The sequence below is a fragment of the Merops nubicus genome, unplaced genomic scaffold (assembly GCF_000691845.1).
Source record: "Merops nubicus isolate BGI_N331 unplaced genomic scaffold, ASM69184v1 scaffold2824, whole genome shotgun sequence".
Classification (NCBI taxonomy): Eukaryota; Metazoa; Chordata; class Aves; order Coraciiformes; family Meropidae; genus Merops; species Merops nubicus.
In genome coordinates, this window is record NW_008603496.1 from 26,424 (window position 1) to 45,181 (window position 18,758).

Below are 18,758 nucleotides of genomic sequence, written 5' to 3' on the forward strand. Positions count from 1 at the left end.
ACATATATTAGATTAGCACACAAAAGGAAAGTTAGTTGTTCAGATATACAAGTACCCAACCTGCCCCTCACCCAAAAGCTCTGGCAATCCACAAGAGACAACTCACCAAAACCCTGTGGCAGTGCTTGGGATAACTGCGCTCACTCAGCCAGGAGAATGTTTGCCCCAGCTTGGGTTCTTGGGACCCATCCCAAAGCAGCTGCCATGTATTATGAAGATTTAATGCCATACTTGTACCTAACTGTGCAATCATCTTTTTACATTAACACTTTTCTCAGAAATTAGATTTTTCATTGTGAAGGCTTAGAGTTCAAATTAATAAGATAAAGGGGCATGGCTATTTTTGCATATTTGTTGATGGTGAAGAGATGTGATCGCTTGTTGTGATGTTGGGTGAGACAGTCAGCTTGTTACATGGCTGGGCTGCAGCTATTTGAGGGCAGCAGACCAGAGGTGTAACATTCTTTGTACCCAGACCCTCTTTAGCTCTTCTGTTTCTCTCTAAAGAGCCAAGGACAAAGTTAGACTCTTGTCTAAATGCTCAAAGAGTGAAGTGCTTTACCCTTCAGAAAGGTTTTCTTCTCCATCACAGAATCTGTTGATTTGCAACAAACAGGGGACATATCTATAATGTTTTTTTTTTTTTTTAAAGTGTAACTATCTCTGCTTATTCTTTTCTTATCAGTTGTCTTTATTGCAATATGTTCTTTGAACCTTCGTGAATGACTAGAGCTCTCACCTGCTGGAGGAAACAAAGAGTAGTGACTGCTATTGAATAGGGACTGTAAGAAAAGGAATAGAAACAATATCACCTTTTTTTGCAGCTTGCTGTCTATACAGTGCTATAAGGTCACACTCTAAGATATTTATATTATATTATTTGTTAGTTACCATATATCTTTTCAAATACAGTTAGTCAAACAGATTGCTATGTAAGCCTGTCCTTGCCTACTGCTTCCTCGGAGACTGTCCGGACCAAAACCATCAAGAACTGCAAAGACCCAGTGTGGAATGAAACATTTTGCTTCAGGATCCAGAGTCAAGTCAAAGTAAGTTGCAGAGTACGTTTGTTTTTCTTTTGGGACAGAAATCTCAGTGGGTGATTGATATGTAGGGTGCCATAAAAGTAAATATGTGTAAGGGACTACAAGGATGTGGGTAAGGGGATTTGCAGCAGCACAATTAAATATTATTTTCTGATATATAAAAGATAACCAAGATACTTCAAAACTATTTATATACTTTTCTAACATTTTTCCTTCTCTCTCTCTCTTTTTTTTAATCAATGCTTTTCAAGGGTAAAGGTGAGAATTTCAGAGTAAACTGAACATCATGGAAGCCACGTATGAGCTAAGTAGTGGAAGCAACACAGTGCTGTACTTAGTTACTATTCCTTTGGAATGATCTGCTGAAAAAAATATCACAAAACAACAGTTAAAGTTAGCAAAAGAAGACCAGCTGAGGTTTTACCATGATGATAAATGTTAGATCTTAAGAAGATTTGCAAGTCCCACTGTCTACTCCCTCCAAGAGACAACATCAGCATCAGAGTCTAGGAGTCCACAAAGATCAGTGATAGGCCAAGTAAGCCAAACTTACCTCACACCTGGGGCAAACAAACTTTGCTTTACCACTTGCACTCTTTATTTCCTCGTGCTGGTGGCAAAACAAGACAAGAGCATCTTGCTAAGTGCCAGATCAGCAGACCAGTCCCCTGGCTCTCCAAAGCATTGAAAAACTCCTCCAAGATAGCATTCAGGATAACTCAAAGTGTTACTACACCAAAGGGTCTCCAGTGAACAATCCCTCTTGCCTTTGTCTACAGAAGTTGCCCATGGTAGAAGTTCTCAGGGTTCCTTCCACAGAGTCAGGTGGTACTGGTCATGTTTGATACAGCTTTTGGCTTTAACACACCAGCCCATTTGTGTCCTACAGCCAGTACTTTCCCTGCACACCTGAAAAAATTCCAGCTTCTTTCAAAATGCCAATGAAAGGCAATGCCAATGAGACCTGCAGGTTTACCAGGGAGGCAAAAGGGAAGGGACAAGCATTGCAGCACAGGAACAAATGCACGCCCACTGATCTGCAGCTCTTGCACCAGAGCACCTGCCCCTTGCAATGGTTTGTGGCTGACAGGTCTTTCAAAACTGCAACATCACACATGACAGCTGTGAGAGATCTTGGTCATGGCTGCCTGAACTAGTCCTTCATGGAGTAGTACTTGGGAAGACCTTATGTTTACTTTGCAGTAAGTTTGCAGAAGGAGTCAAGACACTTGGCATTACCCCCAGTAATTTTCAGTGTGGCAGTGGCTGCTGTGGCTTCTGTCCTGGAAATCTGGGACATCCAAAGTGCTCTGGCACGTCTGTCACTGCTGCCTTGCTGCTCTCTGGACTCAACAGACTAAGTCGTGGTTCTCAGAGGTTTCTCTGCACACACTGCAGTTGCTTTGCTCATTACTCCCCCGAGCAGAGCCGGATCTGGTTATTTTCTGCCTTGTGTATCTTTGAGATATTCACCTTCCTAAATCACGGGAGCCAGAGCTCGATAAAATCATATAACATACAGTCACTGTGAGAGAGGAAAAACTTGTTTGGGTATTTGGGGCTGGTTCTCATCAGGAAGAGCAGTGTTTACTGAAAGTCTTCTGTTTTGATGAACATTTAACAAAGCACAGTCAGCAAGGAAAGGCTCCCTGGGACAGTGCCGTGGGCACCCCAGGAGAGCCACCCTGCCCAGAGGTGGTGGCACGCAGCTGGCTCTGTGTGGTGCCTGCTCCCAATCATGCTGCCCTCACATCTTCTGTTGGGAATAGATAAAAATGGTGAATTGCCCAGAGCTCCTTGGCTGCTTCCCACCCAGCACTGCAGCCCGAGATCTCCCTTAGCCAGCTGGCACCCTGTGCCTGCCCCTCCTGGCTAGATAGGAGCAGCTGAGGGACTTCAGGTCAGTTGGTCACTAAGAAGATAAGTCAGATGTTTTAGCCAAAAAAGGACATTCTGTTGAGTATCACAGCCAGGAAAACTGATCTGCTTTTCAGTGTAAGCTTGCCTTCTACACACTTCCAGCTATTGCTTTGAAGCATATTTTCCCCACTGGCTTCCCCCATCACCTTCCATAATCCTTCACAGGCTATTTATTTATGGCTGGCCTGTGAATCAGGTTGCTGTGGCTGCTTGTCTCTGCCTCTTGTCAACATGTTTCTCTGAGCAAGCATGGTGGGCAGGGATCCTCCACTGACCCTCTCAGCCCCAAACAGAACTGGTTTTCTGTCTGAAGCCCAGTGATCACACATTTACAGATATGGCCTTAAAGGACAACAGCCTGTCTGTCTTTTGGCAGCCAACTGCAAGCTCAAGTTCACTGCAGCTTGCCATCTCTCACTTTCTGGCTTCTTACAGAAATGATAGATCTCAAAACTGAATATTTGAATTCTGGATCATCCTTCTTTCACTATATTTGTATATTCAATCACTTATTTGATTTAGTTATGGATCTTCTTGTGATTTATTATGAACTGTTAAGACAGCAAAGCTCAATGCTCATTTTTTTGTGTGCATGTGTGAGGCCATGTGCCTATCTGTGTGTCTTTAATAAGCTTGGAACCTGTTAGCAAGTTTCAGTTAAATCTGATACGTAATTAAGGATCTCTGAGACAAGAGATCCCTGTGACTTTACATGAAAATGAGCTGCTGAATATATGGAGAGAGGCCTGAATTAATTCCCCACTGAGGAAACAGCTGTTAATGTTAATTTTTTTTTCAGCACTCTGGGAGGCAACTCTGAGGCAGCCCATATGCAGCTACCAACCAGGCAGAGCAAGGGCTGTTACCTGTCCTGTCCATCCAAACAGGGAGGTGACAAAGGAGGGAGAGGAGGAGATTTCTGCAGTGGGAGGAAGGAAGAAGAGATTGAGAGGTGTATGATACAGGAAATAGGCATTTATTCTACTGCTTTCTGTGCGTTTTGTCACCAGTTTAACAAAAACATATCAATTTCTGTAAATTCCATAGTAATTATCTCCATGTGATTTGTTTAATAATTTACAGGATAGAATTATGCAACCATGCAATGGTTATATGGAGCTTCCTTAATGTATTTTAATCACTGCTTTTCAAGGATTATTTTTTCCCCCCACCAATAGCAGTGAAGTCCTGTCCACTAGGTGGTTTTCTACAATGGAATAAGAAGTGGTGTCATTAAACCAAGTTGGAGGTCAAGTATGTTTTTCAATAGGGGAGCTGCATATCAATAATTCTACTAGCCTTTGTTCTTTAAATTACTCTGCAGGGGAAAATCAGCAATAAACCCAACTATGTTACGTTCAGAACATCTTTCCTCAGGTCTGTGTGGATGAAAACATTGTGCTCTCAGTTCTCCTCATCCTTTCTCTGTCTTCCTTAACATGCTGAGCATGTCATCTCGTGCCACCGTAAGGTCTCAAACTAGAGATGTTCCTAATCCTGGTCCTCTGTTCACAGAACATTCTTGAGATGAAAGTCTATGATGAAAATGAAATTGCTAAGGATGACCTTCTCTTCACTGTCCTTTTTGATGTTGCTAAAATCCAGCTTGGAGAAACTGTTAGCTTGACTTTTCAGCTAAATCCAAAGGTGAGGAATAAAACTGCCTTGGCCATAGGGAGAAAATACCTTTTTGGTACTACCTCCTAAATAATTTAATGTAAAGCAACTGTAGACAGGAGGGTTTATTTCTTATTGTTCTGCACATCATGTATGCTATAAAATACCATTCAAACTTTGTTCAGCAAAGTGGAACAAGGTTTACCTCCTTACCTTGAATGTAATCCTCAAGGTTTTTACTCAAAAAAATACCTCAAACCTCTTAGCAGAGTTTTTCTGACATCAGAGTTCCATTTTATTCCCTTAACTCTGTTGCTCAAACAAATTTTGCTGGAGATAAAAGACTTAATCACCATTGCACTAAGTTTCTCTGTTAGACTTTCTTTTTCTGGGACCATTACTTGTGCTTTTGGGTATACTCTGGCACAGATGTTGGAGTATAATTTAAAAACTGATACTGTGCCCTGTAATTCTTTTGAATATACCTGAATATAACACAAAGATCCATGCTGAGGTGCTAAAACCCATTCATAGCCAATTCCTGTAACTGGTTCATTACTTCAGTGTGTTTAAACACGTGCATGATGACTTCAACATGGGATCTAGATGTCCAGTTTAGATACTTTTATAGATTTGCTATTTCACTGAATTTTCTTATAGGGTATGTACTGTTATTTGGTGCTTTGGTGATATTGGCTACTAGTCTATAGTGACTGGTCAATGCATTGCCAGTGTTACAGGAGTCCTTTCAGTCTGAAGGACAGAGAATGCCTTCTGCTATCCAACAGTATCAGACTTCTGATAACGTTACCCAGAAAAAAAGAAGGCTTTAGACAGTTTTAAAATGGCCAAGTGCAGTCAGCCCGGGGAGAGATGTTTAACAAAGGAGGGAGAATACTTTCTAAAATCATTCTGCCTTGAATGCTTTCCGTCACCTGAGCATACCCTATAGCAGGAAGGAAATTTGATTTTGAGTTGTTTTGGGAGAAAAGAAAGAAAATGAATTCAAATGCATATGACAAACTAATATTTTACAGACAGAAGAGGTGCTGGAGGTTGAGTTTGCATCAGAGAGCATGTGAGTAAAATGCATATAGGACCAAAGAACTGTCCTTTGCAAAAGCAAGCAAACACACACAAGTATTTAGTATAATAGAGTTTAAAATGCTCAGCATCACAGCACCAGCTGATGTTATATTCCTTATCTACCAAGAATCATCCTGGATGCTAATTTATCCCATTATTTGCTGGAAGGGGGAGAAGGATAATAATTACTGTAGCCACTGTGCTTTTTGCTACTATTATTCACCATTATCATTTTTAAATTTAGGAAGACACATTTCAGATGCTTCCCACAACCAAAAATCAATTACATATTTGAGATTGTCCTTGAGAAATCAAACATTAGAGAAAATGTTCATTTAAGGGTGTATTTAGGTCATATTTGTTCTGATTGCAAATTTTTCCCTCTCTTTCAGTCCAGTCCCTCCCGAAAAGCTTGTCACTAACGGTGTATTAGTGGTAATTGAAAACTTTTTCTCTCCTATGCTCATTTTCATGTTAGTGATGAATCTGACAGGTGCCCCAACACCTCACTGCAGGCAGGGCTGAAAGGGAGGGAGATGGGGAGTCAGGCACTGGCAGCCACCCTTCTGTGCTGCTCCTGGGGGGAGGATCTATTAGGAAAGAGGGAACACAGACACTGGGGACACCCGGAGCCCTGTCCACCCCCATCAGCTGATAGCAGGCCACTTGATGAAGCCTGAAGTGCTCTCTCACTGACTTAATGCCTCTGTGCCATTCCCCCTGGGGACTTCTCTTGGGAACCCCTCACAGCCATCCTGTTTTCCCCACCTCCATGGGATGATATGGAAGCTGCTTTCTCAACTGCCCCTAACTCACTCTTTAGAGGAGGTGGTATTTTTTAGTCCAGCCTCACCAAAGCAGGGCCACAAGGACTATGATTCTACCTGTGATTTGGCCATCCCATCAGTCTACCCTTGGAAGACCTCAGCACACTCCTACTCCTTCCCCTGGTATTTCCCTTCCCTTCCCAGCCCCATATCCATGGATGTACCATGGCACTACAGCCATTTTTCCTTCAGCTGAAACCTGTCACATCATCCTCCATTATGGTATTTTTTAGTCCAGCCTCATCAAAGCAGGGCCACAAGGACAGACTTCTATGATACTATGATTCTACCTGTGATTTGGCCATCCCATCAGTCTACCCTTGGAAGACCTCAGCACACTCCTACTCCTTCCCCTTGTATTTCCCCTCCCTTCCCAGCCCCATATCCATGGATGTACCACGGCACTACAGCCATTTTTCCTTCAGCTGAAACCTGTCACATCATCCTCCATTACATCTTCAGAATGCTGAGAGCTTTCTCTTATCAGCTGAACAGACACAGGGTGGAGAGTTTTCCATAGCCCAGGGTGTGACCAGAGACAGGTAGCAGTGGATTGACTCGGGTATGGGATGTTTTGTAATTATCTCATTGTCCATCCCTTCTCCAGTCTCGTGAAATTTCCTGCTTGGAAGTCCTGGTGGACAATAGATGGATGAAGAAAGAACCTTCAGGTTAGAATTTAAACTAGAAACAAAAGATCTTAATTTGCATTAATCTGAAAATGTCTACTTTTTTTGTAATTTTCCTATCTGGTAATTTTCCTACTTTGTTCTTACAATTAGAGCACAGAAATTGGATGGTTAGGAGTATATTCAAGATCACAGATCCAATATTTATAGTGTGTCTATGCTAACTAATTATAAGAACCAAACTTAGACATTGGAGTGATAATGAATCTTCTTAGTGCTATAAAATAGAAGAAAATACTACAAAAGAGAAGTAAATATATATTTCTATCTCAATAATTTACATTTTTCCCGATTTTCCTGCCTGCCTGAGTTTTTAAAATAGCTACAGCTGTTTTATAAGCAGGTAGGGTTTATTTTTATCCCACCCTTCTTTTTCCTGCAGTGTATCCTGGTTGGATAAATAATCTGGGAGTTTTTAAGCATTGTTGAATGCTTTGTATATAAAAATGAAAACTTCTGAATGACCATTTAATGTTCTGTTTCTGACATGATAGTAACTTCTGTGTATGTTTTTTCATCTTTTCTTTTTTTTTTTTAGAAAAAGACTTCTTGTTTTCAGTGAAGGGATCCTATGAAGAGAGCCAGACCCTGTCGCTGGGCTCTTCCCAGCAGCCTCCAGAGCCCCTGGGCTTCCATTACATCAAGTACAGCCTGCCAGAGCTGCGTGTGGCTCTAGCAGAGAAGAAGCCTCATTTCATCTCAGTATGTGATCATTCGCTTGAGGAAGCACAGTAAAGTTTTCCATACTTGACTGAGGCCAACAGAATTTTGTATTTTTTAATTAAAAGCCATCTTTCATGATCTTTGGCTCTGGAAGAGCACTGTAGCCTCTAAACCACCTGTATATTAGATGCCAACTTGGAAACTGCTGGACAGTGACCCCATTTGAAAAAAATAAGTTTGTGACTGGTTTTGTTTGTTTGTTTGTTTGTTTGTTTTTGTGGTGTATCCATCAATATTTTTCTACATTACAATTTATTTTTCAGTGTACCTCAGATGAAGAGAAAAAAGGCTGCCATGCATCCCTCACTTTTCCTCTGGATTCTCTTCCCTTCAAAGAGAAAGTAGCAGTGGGAAAGGTGATTGATACCACGTTTTTAGAAAAAATGTGAAGCTATGGACCAAAGAAGAATGGACATGAGTTATTTATATCAGTGTAAAGTAGAGGTTTATATATAAAACTGTTAGTGCCCTTACATTCTTCACATTAATGTCTAGAGAAGGTTATGGACTGGTACATTATCAGAGGAGCTGAGTAGAACCACAAACCACAGCCAAATGTTTGACAAAGGAATTTCTGTGACCAGCTGGGGATCTAATGCAGGTCAGAGCAAATGCAAAGGATGAGGCAAGATGGAGAACACTTGGAAAGCTGGTGCTGATTTTTACTGTGTACTGTCTTTAGTATAAAACAATTGAAAGAAAAGAAAGTGGCTTGGAAGAGCTTTAAAAAGTGGATGGATTTTCTGATTGCTATGGCCTTGTGGCTCCAACATGGCTCTTAGAAAAAGTGAAGGGCTTCAATGCTGACTGAAAGTAAAGGGCATAAAATCATCTCCACTGCTTATATTGCCTTATTATTATTTCTTTTTTTCCCTAGGATGAAACAATCAATTTATATGTCAAGTCGAATGATTGGTAAGAAATTCTGTCTTTGGGTTTCGTGGTTGTGAAAATGAGGATGCTGCTCAGATTTTTTGCCTTACTTTTTTTTTTCTGTAATTAAGAACCTATTTAGTCAATTATTATTTACTCCTGTTTACCCACTGTTAGTTACCCATGTCCAGAAGGTGAACTTTATTAACTGTGCTGGGTGAAATTTCCTGCTATGCAAGAGTTCAGTTTGGATGGTGAGAATAACCTTTTCTGGCTGCAAAATCCATGGAGCTATGAGTTTTAAAAAAAATATGTGTTTATAGCTCGCTTTCCTTACTTGTAAATAATCCAGAGTATTTCTATTTATAAAACCTGGAGCTCTTCAGGCAACAAATCCTAAATATTCCACTGTTTATAGTATCTGTGTGTGGATTGTAGTGTCTATGTTAGTTCTTGAAACTTTGTTTGAGGCCAAGAAACTTAGATGTTCGCCTGGATTTTGATCTGTGTATGGAGGAGAAAAATTTCCTACAGAAACGGAAGAAATTTGTGGCTTCTGCTCTGAAAAAAGCCCTTCACTTAGAGCGAGACCTACAAGATCATGAGGTATGGGGAGCACCATAGGAACTGGACCACGCTGTCTAACAGGGTTGTGTTTGCTTGTAGCCATCTGTGTATTGCTCCTTAGCAGTCCTGATGTATTCAGTGTCCCATGTAAAGCATCGAGCAGTGTTTAGATGAAACAATGAGATGAATGTCATTTGTTTGAGTTAGGGTTTGTATTTGTTCATGTCCATGCTAGCATGAAGATGTTTGGTGCCTTAGGAAGGGAACATATTCTGTGACCAGGCAATTCAGAAATGAAGATGGTTTCGTTTTGAAAGTTATTTTTTGTCACCTAAACTTTCCCCTTTGTCCAGGACAACTGGACCAAAGGCATACTAAACATTTAATGACAGAATGCTTTGGGTGCTGTAAATGATGTCCCTGATCACAAACTAATCACATCAGTATATTGTTTCTCACTCACATGCTAATTTCAGTGGAAAAATGCAGTTTCTTAAATATAAGAATTTTTTAAGGGAAGTACTAAGTCCAGGTTTTCCATCAAGAGAATGTTTTCTCATGGTCAGGTAAACCCAAATCAGAATAATTTGCTTTGACGTGAAGTGCTGCTGAGTATTTCCTTGATTCAATTATGTGGAAATGTATATGGGAAATGTCATTTGGCTTCTCTTCTCTCAGTGGGTTTCTTGGAGGAATTTGTTTTCCTGTAACACAATTTAGATGTGCACGTAATTAGACTTTGTGGTTCATCACTGCAATTGTATACTTCAGCTACTTTATAGGAAAAGTAATCCAGTCATTATACTTGACTTACAAAAGGGGATGAGCTCTGCTTGTTCTCAAAATAACATTCTCATGAGATGACATTCTGCTGGGGAACAGTCTAATATTGAAATACTTTGAAACAACAAGTTTTGAGCTGTTTTGATAAGCCAGCATGTAACAATTTAGAATAAAAATTGACTGATTTTGATTAAAAAAAAGTCAAAAAGTGCTAATTATCAATTTTTAATATTTTTTTTTCTGTGCAAAATACCAGGTTTTCATCTTTTTCTCTCCTGTTTGGGGAAATGGTGAAACGTTGGAATTTCTTGTGGGACAGAAATGCTTCAATTCACTCAGCTCTGGCCACATGTGCTAGTCAACTAGGTTGTTGCTTACTGCTGCTGTGCTGACATTTAAACAGGTACCAGTTGTAGCAGTCATGACAACAGGAGGTGGCACCCGGGCACTCACATCTCTGTTAGGCAACCTGCTGGGTCTTCAGAAGCTGGATCTCTTAGATGTTGTTTCATACATCACTGGCTCATCTGGTTCAACATGGTAAGGAGGTGCTGAACAAAGACATCATCCATCATCTCTGTAGTCTGTTATATAAGAGATTTATTATTTTCCTTTTGGCAAAGGAAGGTGTACTGCTTCAGCCTTGAGCTTTCTTTTATTGCTGCTTTAGGAACACATTGCCTGAGCCAGTGTATGGCCCAGGCACTGCTTGTAGGGAATGTTTTCCTTCACCCTTTGTTTCATGTCTGGGATGTTTCCTGATGAGTGACACTGGTGCAAATCATAGCTTTGTGCATAAACCTACATAGCACAGAGGGGCATTTTGCAAGTCCTCAGGCTTCAATAGTGATTTGAAGGGTTCCCCTTAATAAAAAAACCCCACAATTTTTCAATAATAAACTGAGTCCAAAAGATTATTTCAATTAATGTCTAGTTCATGGATGTGACCCTTAAATCCAAGTCTAAAAGGTTGAAGTGTCTTGAGCCTATGACAATGTACTTCCTTTCTTTTCCCCAGGACCTTGTCACATTTGTATCAGACCCCTGACTGGTCACGCCAGGATCTGTCCAGACCAATTAGTGAAGTCCGCAGACATATGACCAAGTGCAAGCTAAGCTGCTTTTCCCTGGAGAGCTTGAAGTACTATGACAAGGAGCTAAAACTGAGGAAGCAAGAGGGATACCAGATCTCCAGCATTGATTTCTGGGGGCTTCTGCTAGAAAAAGCATTAAGTGATGGGGTAACGTGTCTGTGTTCTCCCTGACAGCTACTGAATATTGTTGTATGGAAAAATAGAGCTCCAGGCACAGATGTTAGCCTGAGAGCATGTCAGCATTATCCAGCAGATGATTTCTGCTGACTAACAAAGGGGATTTGTCCCCATGCATCTCTCAGCACATAACTAGCATCCCAAGGGATACTCTGTAGACCAGAACATCTGTCTCCTGCTATCAGTATGAGCATCTGAGCATCAGAGTTCTGCTTTTGGTTTCTTTTGCTCAGTTCCTCCCTGTGAGAACGTAAATAATCCATGTAAAGTAGATGCATTTACTGGGAAGAATGAGACCATTGTACCACAGAGCTCCTACAGCTCACCTGTAATTAAATGAGCTTATGTGGATATGTAAATGTTTAGATCACTTCTTGGTCAAAAAAAGTCTGGTCACAAAATGAGTGGAGAGAATAAGAAAATGAAAATGGAAACAGGTATTTATTTTGCTGTAATCTTGCAAGCCCATACACCATGTCAAGAAGGTCCCTTGGTTTTGCTCTTTTCTCTTTCTGGTCAATTGACAGAAGAACAACCACAAACTCTCAGATGAGCGACAGGCATTGAGTCAGGGTCAGAATCCCTTACCTATCTACATGATCCTCAACATCAAAGAAGACTACAGCCTTTCAGAGTTCAAAGGTGATGGCAAAACTGAGCTGTATCTGGACTTGGTTGGTGTTCAGATTATCTGCTTTATGAGTTAGTGCATGTCCTGCAAGCACTTGGACTGCTGAAACGTAGCACTCCTAAACAGTTCCTTTTCCTCCTTAAATCTTCCATTTCTAGACCTTGTGCCTACACTTAGGGAGGAATCCATCCATATGGGGCAGGAGAAACCTGGGGGAGGCTCTTGAGGCATTCAGACACTCACAAGTCAATGCCTTAGCTAGCTCCACATGTGGGGTAACCTAGACTGATCCCTTTTGACATAAATTTCACTTGAGTCCCATCTGGAGAGGCTTGCTGGAAAGTTCTGAATGGAGAAGTTTAGGAAATGTTGCTGAGTGAGCAGCTGAATGATTCCTCCTTACCCTGAGGAAGGCCAGTCTGTGATCACTCCAACAGGGTTTGTCCTGCAGCTGCTTCCATGTCATCTCAGAGGACTTCCTGCAGGGGGGCAGGGATAGGATTGAGATTTAAAAGTTTCTTTTGTGCCTCTGCAGAATGGGTGGAGTTCACCCCTTATGAGGTTGGGTTCCTAAAATACGGCGCCTTCATTCGTGCAGAGGATTTTGGTAGCAAGTTCTTCATGGGTCGCCTGATGAAAAAGCTCCCTGAGTCCCGCATCTGCTTCATGAAAGGTGATTGCAAAAATCTGAACTGCCCAAAAACATACTGTATTTTTAATTTAATACACACCCTGTATTGCAACCAACGCCCTGCAACATGCAGGACTGAAGCAACGTGTGCAATGTGTTGTTCTCACCTCTGGCTGGATTTCTTAGACACTGGAGATGGGTTAAAAAACACTTGAAGGAAATTTCAAATAAAATTCACTGTTGGTTTTATCTTGAATGGTGACTCTCGTGCCTCATGTTTCAGGGCTGCTTTAAAGAGGTTAAGTTTGTTTTGAACTAAGCAGTAGGAGAGTTCCAAATGGGAAACATTTGTATTTTGAAACTAGCATCTTAAAACTCAATCTTCCTATGAATGGCATGATCTTATAACAAAACCCAATGTTGTTATTTGATTTGTTATAAAATGTCAATTTTATAACAGTGGTAATGTTCTGAACTGTTACTGATATTTTTGCAAGTTTTATAGTGTTCTAAATCCTTTGTAATTTTGCTAGCATGATTAACTCAGTGAGGTTTATCATCCGTACTTCAGTGAAGGGGGTAGCTCCCAGCAATACATGAAAGACAACAGCTTTGCAGTTTTCATGCAACCCTTGGTTTAATTTAGCATGATGCTAGAACTCTCCACCATACACCTTTTTACACTGGTGCTGCAGGGTGAAGTTGTCTGCAGAAGAATGTGTCTGCTCTTAAATGCTGTTCTGTCGTGTTACATGTAAATAAGCATAACACACAACAGGACACTGAGGATACCAGTAAGAAAGGGTTTATTTATGAACTGGAATATCCATACAACCAGTAACACCACATGGTATTCTTATTTGGTGTGCAGAGAAGTTGTGCACCTCAATGCACGATGCATGAGCAGTCCAGAGTCGAGTTGGTGCAATTATGAGGAAATATCTGGGCATGAGGAACAGAAGATTGTGCTTAGGCACACAGACAGTAGATCTCAGAGCTTTAATGGCTACACTGAGAGCTTTTAGTGATGTCACGAGTTAAGAAAAGAAGTGTCAGAGGGAAAAGACTCAGAAGATAGCACAGGATCCAAGAGTGTAAATATATCTGAAAAGGGGAGGACAAGTTCATGGAAGTCCTGCTAGTGGCTCTGAAGCACAGCAGTTCAGGTGCAGCCACCAGCACTAGAAGTACCAAATCCAGAGCCTTGAGATGCTGGAGAGTTACACTGGCAAAGAGATTCCTTCATACTTTCCTTTTTCTCATATTCTTCTGTTAAACACTCTGTGCTGACCACCAGAGGTAGGAGGTGGATTAGAGCTAGGTGGGACTACAGAGCCTTCTTCTGAGGACATTGTGCCTCCGTTGCAGTTTCACAATGACAGTGGTGTAGTGTGCTCATACCTGAGGTGGCCAGGCAGCAAGCAGAGCCAACACATCCAATGTGGGCTGAGCTCTGTGTTCCCACCCTCAGCACCTGAATTAGGCAGGTGACCCCACAGCCATGTTTATCTTCAGAAAGGATTGAGTGGCGAGTTAAAGCAATGTTGCCATCTAGTGATACAATATGTAAAGCCCTCATGGCTCATAATTAAAATGGGCTATTAATTACAGCATGGTAGCTTAGGGATAAAAGCAGGGAGAGGTAAGGCATTTCATAGGAGCAACGGCTAGAGCTGGAAAGATTGGATGAGCTTATGGGGTTACAAGACCCTGAGGTGTCCAGAAGAACGGCTGGGGTCCACATCTGCTAATTTCAACTCTGTCAGCCTCGTTAAAGATGCCAGCTCTCCTCTCAATTCTTACTTCAGCAAATACAGAAACCATGAAAATTCATTAGAAAAGGTTAGGAAAACACTGCTATTTAATTATGACTGAGTTCAAAGAGGACAACAGTGTTTGGAAGATATTAAAATGCATGAGCAGTGTGCAAGTCCTGGGGCTCTGGAGGTTGGAAGAGTAATGGAGTGAGAAGGTATAAAATGAAGACAGGAGAAATGAGAGGATTTGCCTTGTCTAGCAGGCCTGGAGTGAAGCTTCTGAAGCTGCAGGGAGCATGGGTTGTGTTGATGGAAACTTGCCAGTTATTCTCTGCAAATGAACAGAAAATGTTGGCTTGCAGTGTATCAGCAATAGCTTTATATGACAATGAATTATGGTGACTGAAGGCCTGACACAACATTTAAAAAATTTTATTTCCTCTTTGAGGAGAGGATATGAGTTGCCATAGAAGAACTTCACAGAGTTTTCGTTGAGAGTTTGGGAACTTTGAGGCTTTCTGATACCACTCGCAAAGCTGTGAATTACGTTTTTTAAAGGAATATTTTTGCATTAAAAGGTTTCCAAAGCAGTTTCCTTGTTGTCTACCGTGGCACAGGTCTGTGGAGCAATGTCTTTTCCTACAACCTCTTGGATGCCTGGCATTCATCGGATCCCACAGAAAGACGCTCACTGAGGTGCACCCAACACAGGACTGTTGAAGTTGGTTGGTTACATTTCTGTTTCTACTTTACCTGCTGTCTTATGAATCTTTAAATGAATGTTACATTCAGATGCATATAGCGTGAAATCTTTGGGAAGGCTTTTTAACTTTTAAAACCAAGGCAAATACTTCACTGAGATGTCACGTTACCAACAATATCTAATTAGGTTTTCTCTCTGGCTTCATTCATAGAAACATTATTTCCATTTGTCTGCCTTGGACTGAATTTATGCAAGAGATGCTTTGCCATCAAATATAAAACTACTGAAGTTTTTAAACAAAATATCATTGCCGGTGATCTTCTAGATCCCAGCATCTTTTAGATGTTGTAACAAGCATCTCAGTGCTGTGTTCTCTGCCTGCCTTGGGAGATGATACTTTTCATATGTTGCTGTTGATGACTTGGATATATCAATTACATGGCACTCTATTTTGTTTTTCTTTGATCTTGTTGTAAACTAGTGTCCTCTTTAGAGGTGTTCACTGTCCTTCCTGTGCTCAATTGTGGTTTGTGAGTTTGGTTTATGGGCTTTTCATCACTTTCTCCAGGGAAGTGTTGCACAACCCTGAGGTAAAGAAATGCTTGTGATAGAAAGTAATTAGCCCTCTTTTCCAATCTTGTAAGATGCTATTTAGCACAACACTTTTTCTTTGCTATTTTCTGGATGTCTAAGTCTCCTGGCAACATTTTTTTTTTTTTAATTTTTTTTAAAGCTGATTTGAATTCATTTTGAAAGAACCTGGTCCAGGCTCTCAGACTACCCTGACCTTCATACAGGGTATCTACCTATGACTTCTATCATGCAGTAAATCTCTTTTATCCCCAGCTTTAGGAAATTTGTCGCCACTCTCACTTTGTTTTTCATGGAATATGCTTTACTCAAGATTGATTTTCTTCTTGTTCCTACTTTGATATTAATTTGATTGTATATTACCATGTCTGATTAGTATCCTCATTCCTCTAGCTGATATTAGGTCCCATGTGGTATTTTAAGTATTACAAAGAACTGTTCAGTTGAGTTGAACAAGTTGTTCATCTCCTCTACCCTTCAGAAGGAGACGAGCCTTCCACACCAGCCAGGAGCAATGAGTTGGAGACTTACTTAGTCACCCCTGAATGTGGCATCATGGGCATCATTCGGCAGATCCTGACTGAGCGGGTGTTGGTGTCAAAGTTCTACAACTTCCTGAAGGGGTTCCAGATGCATAATGAATACCTTCAGAACAAAAGCTTCTGTATATGGAAAGGTAAACATCTCTGAATATTAATTTTTAACTGCTTAGATGATTGGTGTTTTCATCAGAGAAGGGAAAGCAGAGGATGAACAGGTTTTACTCTTCACTTTGGAAACAAAAATTTGAAGGTAACTAATTAAATCCCATCCAGACAAATCAACTCCAAGTAGTCCCTTGATTCCAAGGAAGGGCAACTACTGGTCAGGGACAGAAAAGCAGCATGAGAAGTGAAGGAGCTTTGCTTTTTTACCTGGGAAAGGTCTTTCTCCTCTGTCAAGACTGAGTTTCTGTAGCGTAGTCTTGGAAAGTGAAAGTAATGGGGAGATGAGGTGGTTTTTTTCCTCCCTTATTAACCAAACATCTGATATGTTATTTCTTAAGTGAATCACTCATCATAATGAATGTTCCCTTTTAGATACTGTACTAGAGAATTTCCCCAACCAGCTGACAGAAACAGCAGAGTTCATGTGCCTGGCAGACACAGCAGGATACATCGACATCAGCTACCCACCGCTCATGAGGCCGGAGAGGAAAGTGGATGTTGTCCTGCACTTAAACTATTCCTCTGGATCACAGACATTGGTGTGAAAACCACTCTATTTTCTTAGATAATGACTGCTGTCTTTTAGCCCTTTTAGCCTTCTTTAACTCCTAAGGAATCAAAATGTTTTATGTAGAAGAAACTGATTCTGGGAGAAAAGGATTCTTGCTGTACAGCTCCCATTTTGTCCACTGATGAACTTGTTTCTTTTATCTTCTGTTATTTATCCAAAGATATACACATGCAGTTGAAGTAAAAGTAATTTATCCAGTTGTCTTTAGAACAGTAACTGTATTTTTTTTGTTCTAAACTGTAGGGAAGAATTGCCCTTTCAACCTTCCCCGTACCTGCTGGTTTATATGCTAGCTAATAATCTAGTCTGTAATTCCTCTTACTAGATATGGATATGAGAGAAGTTCGTGAAAATGCAAATTTTCATACCTGCCAACCAGATTCAGGAACAGAAATTCTATTTTCAAAAAATTACTTGCACACTGCAAGATTAAATAAACATTTCAGTCAAGCTGATGTTTGCTCCCAGATGCCTACATCACTTTTTACAGCCACCTTAAGACATCAAAGACAGTTAAAAGCTTTTAAGTATTTCATGCCAAGTCGACAAAGTGTTTCCACCTTTGTGAATCTGTGTTTAAAAGCTGTGCCACTTTAGATTCCTGTCTGTTCTGCTCATTACAGGGTTTTCTCCAGTAAGGGGCATCATTCTGTGTCCTAAGAGGCAAGGCCACCCTTGCCCGCAGCCATGATAATTTTATTTATCTTGCAGATAAAGGCTGATAATGAGGAGGTGAGACAACAATCAGGAGTGCAAGTTGGAGGCTGGGTATTGAACTGTTGTTCTGTTAATAACTGGCCCTTAGTATCTCAGGAAAGAGACAAAGGCCAGAAGAAATGCTGACAGCAAATGCTGCTCTGAATCTTTGTGAAGGGCTGTGATGGATGTGTTGTGCTTTAGGAAAAGTTGGGAGGGTGACAAAATTTCTGACCTTTTCTTTTTTTTTTTTTCTTGTCTAAATGCAGCCTTTGGAAGAAGTCTCCAAGTACTTCCTAAAACAGGGAATCCCATTTCCCAAAATCCACCTGAGTGAAGAAGAAAAGAAAAATCTAAAGGAGTGCTACATCTTTGAAGACCCAGAGACCCCAGAGGCACCCATTGTGGTGTTCTTCCCACTGGTGAATGATACCTTCAGAAAATACAAAGAGCCTGGTAAGCTGTGGGACAGAGACTGTTCCTCCCACCACCTGGTCACCCTTTGGCTGTGTCAGGATGGGAGACATGGTCTACCATAGTTCCCTCTTTCTCCTGCCGTGGCTCCCATGGGAGAGAAATGTGGGTGTCCAGGTAGCCAGGAGCAACATTGTGCCCTGTTTGGAAAGCATGACATGGGACCACATCTAAACCCCATCACTGACTTCTCTTTATTTGCCAGGTGTGGAGCGCAGCCCCAGTGAGATGGCAGAGGGCAACGTGGATGTTTCCAGCATTTTTTCCCCATATTGCTTACACAGCTTTACCTACAAAGAGGAGGAGTTCGACAAGCTGATAGAACTGACCAGCTACAACATTCAGAACAACAAACATCTGATCCTGCAGGCTTTGAACTCAGCCATACAGCAGAAACAACAGCACAAAAAATAAACACCATCCTGAGTTTCAGAAAGTTTACCTGTTTGTAAATGAGCACTATGGATTTGGAAAAGTATAAAGACTTATCTGAGCCTGTGGTTCCTCTCCACCATGTGGTGATCCCAGATAAACCAAGTGAACAAAATAACAATTAGTCTCATGCTTTTTTTTGTGTTGGGTTTCTCTGCTGTTG

The 18,758-nt window shown here is 41.0% G+C and overlaps 1 protein-coding gene across 1 annotated transcript in view; it reads left to right on the top strand.

Annotated features, from left to right (window-relative positions):
* Nucleotides 1-18,577, top strand: part of LOC103771382 (cytosolic phospholipase A2 epsilon-like) — a 31,533-nt gene extending 12,956 nt beyond the window's left edge. Inside the window, exons 3-20 of the mRNA XM_008938675.1 lie at nucleotides 913-1,049; nucleotides 4,482-4,613; nucleotides 5,621-5,661; nucleotides 6,062-6,104; nucleotides 7,104-7,167; nucleotides 7,724-7,887; nucleotides 8,172-8,264; nucleotides 8,786-8,823; nucleotides 9,252-9,387; nucleotides 10,535-10,671; nucleotides 11,150-11,372; nucleotides 11,930-12,044; nucleotides 12,569-12,706; nucleotides 15,039-15,146; nucleotides 16,197-16,391; nucleotides 16,795-16,961; nucleotides 17,959-18,145; nucleotides 18,369-18,577. Of these exons, the coding sequence (XP_008936923.1) occupies nucleotides 913-1,049; nucleotides 4,482-4,613; nucleotides 5,621-5,661; nucleotides 6,062-6,104; nucleotides 7,104-7,167; nucleotides 7,724-7,887; nucleotides 8,172-8,264; nucleotides 8,786-8,823; nucleotides 9,252-9,387; nucleotides 10,535-10,671; nucleotides 11,150-11,372; nucleotides 11,930-12,044; nucleotides 12,569-12,706; nucleotides 15,039-15,146; nucleotides 16,197-16,391; nucleotides 16,795-16,961; nucleotides 17,959-18,145; nucleotides 18,369-18,577 (2,327 nt within the window). The remainder of the gene's footprint in view (nucleotides 1-912; nucleotides 1,050-4,481; nucleotides 4,614-5,620; nucleotides 5,662-6,061; nucleotides 6,105-7,103; nucleotides 7,168-7,723; nucleotides 7,888-8,171; nucleotides 8,265-8,785; nucleotides 8,824-9,251; nucleotides 9,388-10,534; nucleotides 10,672-11,149; nucleotides 11,373-11,929; nucleotides 12,045-12,568; nucleotides 12,707-15,038; nucleotides 15,147-16,196; nucleotides 16,392-16,794; nucleotides 16,962-17,958; nucleotides 18,146-18,368) is intronic.
* The last annotated feature ends 181 nt before the right edge of the window (nucleotides 18,578-18,758 follow it).